Genomic DNA, 13,408 nt, shown 5'->3' on the forward strand with positions numbered 1-13,408 from the left:
TACCAGATAGCTAAGGACTCTTCATTTTCAGTTATTTTAATTTATTTTGCTGGGAATTTATAAGAACAAAAACAAAAAAAAAATCAGTGGGAAAAAAAAAGTAGTCATTTTTCCTGGTTAAATATAATTTTTGTTCTTGTAATAAACAACTAATACATTCCTAACAAAAATAAAATAAAAACTGAAAAACAAAGGATAACCTCCTTCCAGGTGCAGTATCCTTAAATCTGCTCAAGAATCTTAGCTCTCCCCCAGCACTTACTGAGCCAGAGCTCATCAGCTCAATCCCCAAAATCAAATTTATAAGTGGAAACTATTCTGCCAGCACCGCTCCCAGCTCCTACAATATCCCAGAATATGCCCTGCCAGCACCTTTCCGAGATCCCAGGATACATCCTGCCAGGCGCTCTCCCAGCTCCCACAATATTCCACCTCTCCAAGATCCTGGGAATCATCCTGCTGGACACTCTCCGAGCTCCCAGAATCCATCCTTTCAGCCCCTCTCAGAGCTTCCAGGATTTCTATCTGGCCCCACTGTATGGTTCACTAAGCCTGGACTGTTTTCTCTCCCTGGTGTAGGATACAGAGTTTTCACAGCCAGATAAAACCTCCTTAACAACCAGCACCAAGTAACACACTAACACTCAAGTCGAGGATAAAAATTTCAAACTAAAAGAGAAAATAAAAACAATTTATTGAATAAAACTCTGTGTTGAGACTTGTTACTCCTCCTACATTCATTTTGCTTGAGATAAAGATTTGTTTTTGTCTATTTTAAATAAATTCTATTCCTTCATATTTTATGCTGCCGATCTTGGTTTCTGGCAGCAAAAAGCGCCCATCCAACGTGAACACCATGATGTAGGTGGCAACTGTTCCACTGTCCTCCTCCGATTTCAGTGCCACTATAATCTGATCGTCTGTGTCAGGGATGAACTTGAAAGAGGAGAAGCCGTGGGTGGGCTTCAAGTCACCAATGTGGCTGACAGCTATGTCTGTGAAATCTTGAGTGCACCGGAGGAGAAGGTTGGTGCCTTTGTGCTCATCGTCCTTTTCATTGTAACGCTGGTGGCTAGCACGGCGCGGCAGGAAGAACCATCGCTGTAGGGTCTCACTCCAAGCTGCAGATTCATGGATCAGGTAACCTGGGAAAGAGCAGCACATACCAGCCTTCATTCTCTGAACGGTAAAACATATTTAAGAATTTGCTTAAAACACGCATCCTACAATTCAAGAAGGAACACATTCAAGATTTATTTATCTTTCATTTATTTTAAAATTATTTTTTGTAAACTTTTTATTTTGAACTAAGGGAGGACATGTACATAAACCAGCAATGATATAATGTTGACCAATGCTCTACAGCCCTTCTGTGCCTGCAACACAAACATCAGTAAGTACAGCTCTCCAAATTCCCCATCTTACAGCTGCTTAGGCCCAACTGCTCCAAGTCCTCAAGGCCCGAGTTCCTAGCACTGACCTATTTCCAATAGGGCGCCCATATTCTGTCATACAAATGAGACATTTTGAAGAGAGTAAGTCATTTTCTCGATCACCGCCATGTCATGAACCTGTTTATGCCGGTGCAACATGAGTGATTCCGACTTCCAGTGTGTTGCTATGGAGAACTTAGCTGCATGATTAACTGATTGCAAAGTGTTCGCTGTACCCCTGGGAGAAACACATCAGCACAGAGCACAAGGAGACAAGTAACAGGCCTGAAATTTGGCATCCCAGGATATCCACAATCCTCTGTCCAACCCTCCTCCAGAACCTTCTCACTAGTGGACATCCCCACCAAACGTGCAAGTAGGAGCCCATCTCTCCGCACCCCCTCCAGCACAGCAGGGAAGAAGAGGGAGAAAACTCGTCACAATATAAGGGGTACATATATAAGTTCTCTTTTTCAGTTTATACATAAGTTCTGATCTGCAACTGCATATGGAAACCTTGTGAGCCTTTTTCCAAATTCTGCACCAGACCCTCTCCCCCAGCCGCAGCCCCAAATCCCTATTCTAGCTATCCAGACTACCCATCGGATCCCTGTCCTCTAATACTGAAATATGAGCTTTGTAAAGTAAGGAAATGGTCTTCCTCCCTGACCCCTATAACATGAGAACCTTCTCCCCCCAATGGGCATTCTCCTTCAGTCCTACTAAGGTACTCCTGAAGGCTATCTAAAACCTCCCTTGACCCATCATGCAGCTCAAACTCCTCCTGTAAATCCTCAAAAGAGATACATCCCTCCTCTCCCACAACTGACCCAGGAAACGCCAACTTGCTCTCCATTATTCTGCTGTGACATTATGAAGGGTGGCCGCCAAAATACATCTATTATTCCTTCAACATCACCATCGGCCCCTGAACTCCCCCTGGAAACTCTAAGCTTTTGCACATTCCCCTCCAAACCTGAATACTGTGTCCTATGATCGGGCATGATCTAGTGGCCAGTCTAGCCTGCGAAGAGGCAGGGTGCATGAATGGCAAAAGTGCCAGGTGTACCCATCCTGCCAGTCTGACATCCAGGGAAAGCCAGGGTTATGAGTAATCCCTACGCAACCAGCCTCTAATAAATGCTAAGCAAGCGGTCCTTTAATATCATAGAAGATTGGGCAATGCCATTCCCCTCCCCCATCCCCCTTCGTTCCCATAAAGTACTTAGTTTCACTCTGGGGTTCCTTCCCTGCCAGACGAATCGTGAAAGTTGACAGTTTAAGTTAGAAAAGATTTTAGTGGGCAGCCCTATAGGAATGTGTTGAAATAAATACATAACCTGGGCAGAATATTCATCTTAAGGACCTCAATTCTCCCCAGCCCTGACCAATTTAGCTGATCATCAAGTATCTTGGTATATGCCGGTGCATAGTTTGTCCTGTATATGTCAGTCCAATTACAAAGCAGAAAAATGCCCAGGTATTTGAAGCCTTCTGCGGCCACCCGAAATAGATGCATGCAACATGGCAGGGAGTGCACTGTCACCCCCCCCCCCACCACCCCCATCCCGGGAGATACAGCTCCAATTTTTTGTAGTTAACCATATCCTTTCAAAGTTGCCAAAACTCTGGGAGCCAATTCTTTAATCTTTACATAGTCTGTGTAAAGAGAAATCTTATGATCCTTTCATTAACCCTGAACCCCATGATCTCCTGATCTGATCACTTGAGCCAGCATTTCAATAAGCAGATCAAATAACAATGGGGAGAGGGGGCAGCCCTGCCTCGTCCCCTGCCGGATGGGAAAAGCTTCAGACAGGAAGCTGTTGGTCAGGCACTGGGTGTGTATACAGAACTGTAATCCATCCCACAAACCCAGGGTCCAAATTAAATTTGTTAAGCACCTCAAACATAAATGACCAATACACCTTGTTGAAGGCCTTCTCAGCATTCAAGGTCACCAAAAGCCTCGGAATCTTAAGCTTGCTGGCCAAAGAAATAATATGAAAGGCCTTTCTGGTATTTGCCTTAGGTAAGTGCCCTTTCACGAATCCTGTCTGATCTTCCTGCACCAGCTGAGGATTGATTCCTCTCCAGCCTCAGATGTAGTACCTTTGCCAGGACTTTGATGTCCGCATTTAATAATGAGATGGGTCTATATGACCCTGGGTCTTCTTCCTTCCTTCCTATCTTTTTTATGAATGAGAACTATAGTGGCCTCAGTCATCCTGTGCAAGCAAGAAGGATCCACCCTCAAATACCTGAATGCACTAGCCAAAGGGAGAGCCAGGTCTGAAAAGAATGACTTATAAGTCAAGAGGAAATCCATCTGGACCTGGGCTTTTGCTGACCAGAAGCAGCTTAACTGCCCTGTCCATCTCTTCCAATGAAATTGGTGCTCTGAGATGTTCATTGTGTTGCCCTGAGAGCACTGACAAAGTGATTTTATACAGATATCCAAGAATTTCTTCCTTAGTACAAAGCTCCTTGCCTGCATATAGGTCTGCATAATATAGGCGAAAGGTGTCATTTACAATTTTTAAGTTACCAGACAGTACCCCGCTTGCAGTATGAATTTTGATTAATGTACCCTTTGCCCATCTCCTCATACTTGCCAGTAGTTTCCCCGCCTTGTTCCCATGCTCACAGAACTTTGTTTTATCATTTTTATTGGTTTTCATATTACAACATGACCCATAGGCAACAAATAGTGGAATATAGTACCTCTGTGAACCAGTCAGTACTAGTAACCAAATATATAACAGAACAATGTCCACTTATAATGCCAATCGTCTGTCATGTTTGTATCATTATAACAGCACTTATCAAATACTAATGGATATCAGACCAATGTCTTCCTTTTGCAGACTTTCTTCTCAAGACACCCCCACCAGATGGGTTCACAACAGCCATACTAAAACTTAGCTAATTATACCCTCCCACCCACCCCCTCGCAAGCTGTATAGTGCATGCACCATTTAGTACCTAGGATGAACAACTAACAGATGTGTGTGGCAGGAAATTGATATCGCCTCTTAAGAGTTTGTTTCTCAAGTCAACTGGGAGCATAGGAGATAAAAGCCTCCAAATGTGCAAAAACCTTTGTTCGAGATTGGATTGCTCATGACCTACGAGCGGAATTCCAACATAATTAACTTGATCATAGTCAATTTCCATACTTCCAGTGAAGACTAGAACTATTGAGCCAATAACTTTTAATATTCCCTTTTCGGCCAAACTACATTTTATAAGTAGTTCTTTAAAATGTTTTCGAATCTCAACATTTTTCTCGACATGGCCAAGAATACAGAAAGGTGCAGAACAAACATTAAAAGGAATATCCAATTTAGATAAAAATGTTTTAGTGGACATTTACGATGAGATCCAAGATGGCAGCGAGCTGGTAAGACGCACTTGGAACGGCTCCGTGGGTTCATATTTCCTTAACCATGCCGCACTCCGCGTGTAAACTGAAAGCTAAAGAACTTGAACTGTTACCTGTTGTGATGGGCCTGATGGATTCACACGTGCGGCGAGTCTCAGAGATTCCGGGAGTGGGCTCGCTGGGGAGTAACCAGGAGCAAGAAGTACTCGGCGCTTCCCCAGAGCTACAAATATCTCTGTCCCCAGAAGAGAGGTGTGCCCCGGCCAATCTGGCTGAGGCTAGAACCTCACGCTTACCTTGGGAGCCGGCTTTGTTGGAAGTAAGCAGCATCGCTGAAGCCCTAGAAAAGGGAGTGAGCCCTAATGGAGGGCCCCCAATGACAGGAAGAACTGGTGAAGAGCTTCAACAGCCAAAGTTCCAGCAACAAAATGGAGCTACAACCGGCAGGATTCAGCCGCAAGTTGTTGAGCTGGTGAGACCTACTCTAATTACTTTGGATGCAATTTGGGACACTATTAGTCTGTTAAATGGAAATGTTGCTAGTCAACTGAAACCTATAGTTGAAGACCTAAATGGTTTGGAAGATCGTATGACTAAGGTAGAAAAGGCGATAAAGGAAAATCATGAAGAAAGTGAGAATGTGAAAAAGGAAATAAATACAATTAAAGATGTTCAATATTCCATCATAAAAGAAAATTTAGATATGAAGATGAAGATGGAATCCATTGAGAACCAGGCTCGGGCAAAAAATATCCGTTTTATAAATTTTCCAAAAAATTCCTTAATAGCACCAAGGGATATGTGGAAGAGGTATCTTTTAGAAATCCTTAAAATACCTAAACAGACGTTGCCTTTAATATCAAGAATTTACTACATATCACCTCTTAAAAGGGGAATTGAAAAAGTACGTGGGGGACAGATTTGTTCAACATTAGCACCTCAAATGGATGTGACTAATATTATTGAAAGCTCTTTGAACGAACAGGTCACTCCAGCTACACTTATTGTGTCATTCCTCCTGGAGACAGACAAAGAATGGATATTTAAAAGATTCTTTCGATATAGATCTGAAAGCTTTCTGGGCTTGAAAGTTCAAGTTTTTCCAGACTTGGCAAAAGAAACTCAAAAAAAGAGGAAACAATTTTTAATTTTAAAACCTAAGGTGTTAGAAATGGTGGCTGCATATTTCCTAAAATTTCCATGTAAATGTCTAGTAAAGTATCAAAATGCATCATACATTTTCTATATTCCTGCTTTCCTCTTTTATAACCGATAGATTTACGCAGTTGCTACGTCATCTCCTGTCTTTTGAAAATCTGTAAGCACAACCGTTAAAAGAAGGGACCCGTTTAACCAGCTTTTGTTAAGTAATATAGATACTTCTATTTCCTCAAGGTAGTGGATTGAATCTCAATTTTGAGGACTAAATACATCGACAAAAATTGTAATTCCTGATTTTTTCTTTTTTGTATAAGTACTTTGAGAATGTCATAATATTTTTCTATTCAAATGTTAATTCTTGAAATATGTAATTGGAAATTATAAATAAAGAATTATAAAAAAAAAAAAAAGTCTTAGTGGATAACCAGAAAGCTTGAACAGCAGGGCAGCCCCAAAACAGTGCATTAAAGTAGCCTTATAGAACTTTCATCGTGTGAAACGCATAGATTTTTCTGTCACAGCCATCTAAAGCAGCTCCAATTCGCACGTCCTCTCTATGAGCCACCTCCAGATCTTTGAAAACCCCCCACACACACACACACTTATACAAACGCTCCAGCCATGCTATATCCCGCACCAACTGGCCTCTCTCAACTTTTTACAGTGACTAGTATAGCTGATCATCTTGCTGTGTAAAACCGCCTTCAGAGTTTCTCATATGACAACCGGGTTACATTCGATAGTTGCACATATTTCCTGAAATATCTTTATTTCTTCCTCAATCATGGCCTTTAAATCCTCTCACCCCAGAATCGAAAGACTTAACCACCACGAGTGCTCCCCCGGCAGTGTCTACATTAAATCCATATCTAGCCCTATAGGGCTGTGGTCTGATAGATAACAGGGCAAAATGGTCACACCCAGCACTCTACCCAACAGGCTTTTACCTTATAGAAAAAAATTTATGAGGCTGTGAATGTTATGCACAACTGAAAAGTATGTGTAATCCCTGCTTGTTAGGTAACTGTTTCTCCATATATCCACCAGGTCCAAACCTTGTATGAAGGCTCGAAGCCCTCTATTTGGTTCTGACCCAACCTGCCGTGATCTAACCAAAGTAGGATTTATGCATGTACTCCAATCTCTTGATGCTAGGCCGGATGAGGGGAAAAACCAGCCTTCTCCGCCCTGACCTGTGAGTAGAAGGCATCCTGCTGTTTGTTTGGCCCATACACAGCCACCACCACCGTTTGTTCATACAGGGTACCGTCAATAAAAACAAATCTGTCCTCCATATCTTTTTGAACTTTGTGACCATTGAGTGGGAGAGCTTTATGTATCATTATACAGACCTCCTGACTTTTAGAGTTAAAAGATGCATAACAGAACTGACCCACCCACTCTCTCGAGTCTCCCATATTCTCTATCAGTCTGGGTTTCCCATAGCAAGGCTATCTGTGTCGAGTGCTATTTCAGAAAATTGAAAATTTGCTTCCGCTTAATGGGGGAGGTAATGCCGTGAATATTCCAGGTCACCAAGTCTATCTTAGAATTAGCCATTTTCAAGATGTATACGCCCACTCTGAAGGATTAAGCCGATGTGCCTGCTCCACCAATTAATCCAGCACTGGACAAAGAGCGCCAAGGAAAAACATCATCCTCCCAAGTTTTGAGTTAACGCATGAACCCTAAAAACCTCTTCTTCATTAAAGCTACCCAGAACCCAACTAATAGAACTTCCCCAGGTTTAGGAATGGCGAGAACCCCTATAGACTCTCTAATCCCATACTGTCCCAACCTTCCAATACTTCTCATTTCCCACCCCCACCTCTCCTCCCACTCCATACAGTGGCAGGTTTCTCCAGCGGGAGAACCCTTGGAGCCAGAGCTCTGCCCTCTCCCTCCATATCACCCCTCTTCCCCCCCTCAGCCTTCTCTACCTTATCCCCCACCTTTCCCACACAATCCCCAAGCAATATTCCATCATATTCTATCCCTCTGCAATCTCAAAGCCCCCTCCCCCGAGCCAGGGCCCTCCCATCCGCCAAGCCCCTTAGCCCTCAACCCCCAACCCTTCTCCCCTGTCCCACCCACACTTCCCAATGGAACCCTTGACTAACATGATGCCTCCTGAAACAAGAATAAGTAACAGTAATCCCACCAATACTGCCCATGCTAATGTACCATGGCCCTTTAAAAGTAAAAGTACAAGTCTCTTGTAGCACGTGCTAACCCTTGCAAAGTCCCCCAGGTAAACAGACACGAGTACAGGTACCAACTTCAGAGGTCTCCAAGAACTGACTCCATGAGCTAGAATTCTTTTTAATACATGCTCCTGCCTTCTTTGCTCGCCAATCTCACCAGCCAAGCGCCTCCGCTCCCCCCGAGCATGCTCCTTTCCGTTTGTGCGTAGCTGGGCAGATACCATAAATAAGGCTTGTTCTGCAAGTGCATGTGGTCCTGACCATTCAAGGCCAGCATTACCACAGGAGACAGATAAAAGCATACAAAACATAAGGACCGTGGCAACAGCAGCTTACCTCTCCACACCTACCCACCATACACCCCCCCAGTCACTCCAATAAGGCAGACAGATGTAAAAAAAGAAAAAGAACATATAGTAAAATCTCCCAGAGATCACCCCATCAACAGTCATGCATAAAACTCTCTTTTGTGCCTGCTTGACTCTCCCTCCCCCGACAGCACAGGGTACTCTCCTATTCGACTCCTGGCGAGCAGGCCTCAGCCGCACCGCAGCCCTGTTTCCGTCCCATCAGCGCTTCCCCCGGCTTGTTCAATAGCATTCTGTACCTCCACCAATGAGTCAAAGATCTGAGGTATGTCAGGGAAAAAGACCTTCAGGCACGCAGGATAAAGGAGGGCATATGCGAGGCCTCGCTGTCGCAGCACCTTTTTAACCACCGCAAAGCCAGTCCTCTTTTTGTACTGGCATAGAAAAATCCTGAAAGAACATCACTTTGTGATTTAAGAGAATCTCGCCCTTTGCTCGTGCGGCGTTCATTATCTTAATCGTATCTGGAAATGCATGCGGCTGCATGACGACAATACAAGGTTGCATGCCAAAACTCTATGTGCGCATTCCAACCTGATGTGGGTCCTCATCAGCTGTCAAGTCAAGTACCTGACAGCCAATGCTCGAAAAACGCTAATGGCGTCGAGCCCTCCACCTCCCTCTGGAAGTCAGACAACTCTAATATTATGGCGGTGGCCCCGGTTATCATCCAACTTATCTGTTGTCTCAGTAAGTCACCAATCCAGCAGATCCACCTCGCGCCACACTTCAGTTATTGAAAGCTCCACATCCTCAATTCCAGTCTCCACTGAATCCAGGCAAGATGAATTATCTTGCACCAAAGCCACTAGCTCCGTGACTTTTTCCACAACAATCACAAGTTCTCTGTGGATTGTCGAGGTTAGTTTACAGAAAAATGACTCAACAGGATTTGTAACTGTTTTGGCACGTCTATCGGGGGCACGAGCGTAGGCCACTCGTTATCAGAGGCCTGGCTCCTCAGCCTGCGCCCTAACACCCTGCAAGCTTTTATGACCAGATCTCTGTGCCTTGTCCCCTTTGTCTGCCCACATCGCCAGCAGCTATTTAGAGGGTTCTTCTTTTGCCATTTAGAGAGCTTCTAAGAAGTATTAAGTGCAAGGATGAAGCCAGATTTCAGACCCAGGGGTGGGAGAGTCAGCCACAGGCATCCTCACCCTTCAGCACACCACATGATCTCCTAAAATTATTTCTATACTGAGAACAACCTCTCCCACAGCACATTTTAAAGATCTTTATCATTAAAGGCCAGAAGGATCAGCTAACGTTTTGGGGATAATCTCATATATTGAGATTGTATTTTATATTAGAAGTGTACCTCCACTTATTGCCTCTTGTAATCAACCCCCCTACCCACTCAATACAATGCTATTATGATTATTAGGAAAGGAATGGAGAATAAAGTAGAGAATCTCATAATACTTCTTTATCGGTCAATGGTGCCCCATGTGCAATTCTAGTTGCCACATCTCAAACAAGATATAGTGTAACTAGAAAAAGGTACAGAGAAAGGTGACCAAAATAATGAAGATGGACTGGCTTCTCTATGAGGAAAGGCTAAAGAGGTTAGAACTCTTCAGTTTGCAGAAGGGACAGCAGAGAGGGAGATATGATACAGGTCTATAAAATTATGAGTGGAGTAGAACAAGTAAATGAAATCAGTTGTTTACTCTTTCCAAAAAACAAAAAAAGGCTAGGGGACATCACATGAAGTTACTAAGTAGCACATTTAAAACAAATTGCAGAAAATGGTCTTCACTCAACACACAATTAAGCTCTGGAATTCATTGCCAGAGAATGTAGTAAAAGCAGTAAGCATAGTTGGATTTAAAAAAGGTTTGGACAAGTTCCTGGAGGAAAAGTCCATAAACCGTTATTAACCAGGTAGACTTGGAGAAAGCCACTGCTTATCCTTGGGTATAAGCAACATGGGATCTGTCTACTTTTTGGGATCCTGCCAAATAGTTGTAACCTGGATTGGCCACTGTTAGTAACGGGGTTCTGGGCTTATTGGACCCTTGGTCTGACTCAGTATGGTGATTCTAACGACAAGAAGACAATATTAAATTGAAACCCCACAAATCAGAATATCCCAATACAGAGTCAAATACATAAGAACCAACAATAGTAACTGAACACAGGTAAGAGAATCTAATGCTTCCTGGCTCTTGTCAGCCTCAGGAAATGAAATAATTCTCTGCTGTCATGAATCTTCCCCCCCTGGATACTGAAGTGTGGAAGTCAAGGTGACATCACAGATGGGTGCTGGGAGTGGGAGTGGCAGTGGACGACACATGAGAGGAGATTTTTCTCTACAACTAGCAACTGCTGCGGTTCTTCATGTCCTGCCCTGTTTGGACTGGTGCCAAAAACCAGCTGTCCAAAGCCAAAGGTCAGGGCACCTTAGGAACTGGCACAGGAACTTATGGCAATTAAAAAAAAAAAAAAAGTCACAAATGGAAATTAGTCAAGAAATATATGAAGGACCTAATTTACTGAGCAAAATGAGAGAAAATCCTTAGGACATAAGCCCTTGTCTAATAAAGAGGTTTCTCTCTTTTTTTTTTTTTTTGTTATTTATTGACCTTTATTGCCATGCATTCAAGTGAATTAACATAGCAACCATGCTACTGAAACAGACTTGAAATTGATTCAAGGGATTGAGGCTTTGTCAGGTTCGATCTTGTATGGATTCTTCATGCCAGTGCCTGCAAAAGCACAACGCTGACCGACCAGCATCAAAATCTCATTTTCCACCTCATAATGGAACCATTTGGTCCCAAAAAGAAGTTTGAGCTCAGGCAGGGCTTTCTGCATCTTTGGAACTGCAGCATGAAAACACCCTAAAAAGAAGGCACACACCTGCTAAAAAGAGCACGTACTCCGGGCACAGGGACTTCTCCTCGAGCCAGAAAGCGCTGCCACTGAATAGTGTGCCTGGACATGATCGACCATCCTACCTGGGGGTTTGATCAATGCGGCAGATCTTAGTGCATTGTAATTGGAGATCCAGTTCTCGTGGTACACGTTGCCCTTCTGGCCAATCACTTTCACCCACTCGGGGTTCTCGTTCAGGACCTCTCCTGTGGTGCTGGTCCACTCCTTGCCCAAGCCCCCCACGTAAAGGTGCTGATCTTTCACGGCGAGCCACTCTGCTTTAAAACCTAGAGGAAAGAAACCCCATCACACACCATCATTAGATAAGGAGGCAAGGACACCGCAATTCTAAGCAGAGCTGGTAGCAGATACCCCCACTCTGTAGCAACATAGATCAAGGAGGAAAGAATACTGCCCCTCCTCTCCTAACATACTGTCACTGGGTCAATGACATCCCCTGTCCACTCTAAGGAGATTGGGACAAGCATAGCGCCCTTCCCCCCTCGCTACACAAACCACTGAATTAAAAACGTTACCTTCCTTTCCCCTCTCCCTGCTATGTATAGTTTGGGATGATAAAATTACTCCTAAGTTGGATAGTCAGTTTCTGAACTACATCAGGAATTGCAACCCAGGCCTGAGCTCAGAGTTATGGTAGCTGTAGCACATACATTTACAGTTAACAATGCTCTCACAGGTTCGATCCCGAACCCCCTCCCCCTCCTCTGTCCTAGGCTCGACCTTGCTCTCTAGTTTGTTCTGTCCATTAATTCCCCGGCTTGTGAAGTTTCAGATTTGGATCTGGACTTATCTTGCCAAAGACGGGAAAACCTGGACTTAAAAAACACTCACCTTTCTCCACTGTCCCGTCTCCGTCAGGCAAGATTACCCAGGGAATGGCTCTGTTTCCCTCTAGCTGATACACCACCCCTGTCCGGTCATCCACAGAGTACAGCTTGCCATTGAAAACTGCCAGTTCAGAAAGCTCCATCCCTCTGTCCTTCTCAGCCAGGTGAGACTCCAGCATGGTGTCATCTTTGTCCCACTCCAAAGTCACTTTGTCCCAGCTATTTGAGAGCATCAGGTATCCCTTCTTCAGGTAGCTGTACCAGGTATTCTTCTTGGTGCTCTTAGAGTTCGTATCTAGGTCTGCAACGACCCCTATTCGGTACCGCATTCCCTCGGTGGTTTTCTGCACAGGGGAGAGTGGGTAGGTGTCATTGTACTGTTCCTTTGAGAGTCTGCTGAGCCTCCAGTTATGGGCATTGGGCTGGATAACTCTGGCAGTGGAAGATCGGTGGAAACAGTACAGCAGCAGCACCAGAGCAATGCACACAAGGGACACAAGGATAGCCTTCCAGCGGGGGCGAAAGCGTGGGTCAGCGGCCTTGGTCATTGATGCCAACACAGGAAGACCACCAACGCTGATCCTAAGTGGGTGCATAGGATCACTACATTCCAAGAGCTCATAAGTCTTCATGGGATAGCAGAGAGTAACCTACAAGAAAGAACAGCCAGGACTCAGATACATTGCAAATGGCCTGCTGTCATATCAAAAGAAACAAAAATAAAAGTAGCATTACACAATAAACGGAGGAAGATTTCTGGGCATCATGATACACTGTGGCTTTGGGGAAACAGATTCATTATATACAGAGAGGACTGGCAAATCTACCTACAGGCCTCTGTCATGCAGGAGTACATCGCAAGATTAACTATGAAAAAAACAGCAGAAATATCACAGTAACGTGAAAAAGAACATGTCTGACAGGACTATGATTCTTGCTATTCAAGTGTGAATAGGAGGTTTCTATATCCTATTCCCATCTGTGTTACTTATGGAATTCCCTCTTGAATGGGATAAAGCCTTACAAACGAATACCAGGATGGATCTGATGTCTCATGACTTGAAGTTGTATACATGCTGGAGGGGGGCGGGGGGAGGGAAGACATTTGTGGAGATGGTGGGGAAGAAATGAG

General features: G+C 44.1%; 1 protein-coding gene across 4 annotated transcripts in view; it reads right to left on the minus strand.

The window, feature by feature from the left end:
• Nucleotides 1-673: 673 nt before the first annotated feature.
• The window catches only part of CANT1 (calcium activated nucleotidase 1), a 31,354-nt gene continuing 18,619 nt past the window's right edge, over nucleotides 674-13,408 (minus strand). For all 4 annotated transcript variants that reach the window (XM_029599146.1, XM_029599148.1, XM_029599147.1 and 1 more), the window contains exons 2-4: nucleotides 12,281-12,926; nucleotides 11,512-11,715; nucleotides 674-1,145 (exon numbers count right to left, since the gene is read on the minus strand). In XM_029599146.1, the coding sequence (XP_029455006.1) occupies nucleotides 775-1,145; nucleotides 11,512-11,715; nucleotides 12,281-12,908 (1,203 nt within the window). In that variant the 5' untranslated portion in view covers nucleotides 12,909-12,926 and the 3' untranslated portion in view covers nucleotides 674-774. The remainder of the gene's footprint in view (nucleotides 1,146-11,511; nucleotides 11,716-12,280; nucleotides 12,927-13,408) is intronic.

Source organism: Rhinatrema bivittatum, chromosome 4, assembly GCF_901001135.1.
Source record: "Rhinatrema bivittatum chromosome 4, aRhiBiv1.1, whole genome shotgun sequence".
Taxonomy (NCBI): Eukaryota; Metazoa; Chordata; class Amphibia; order Gymnophiona; family Rhinatrematidae; genus Rhinatrema; species Rhinatrema bivittatum.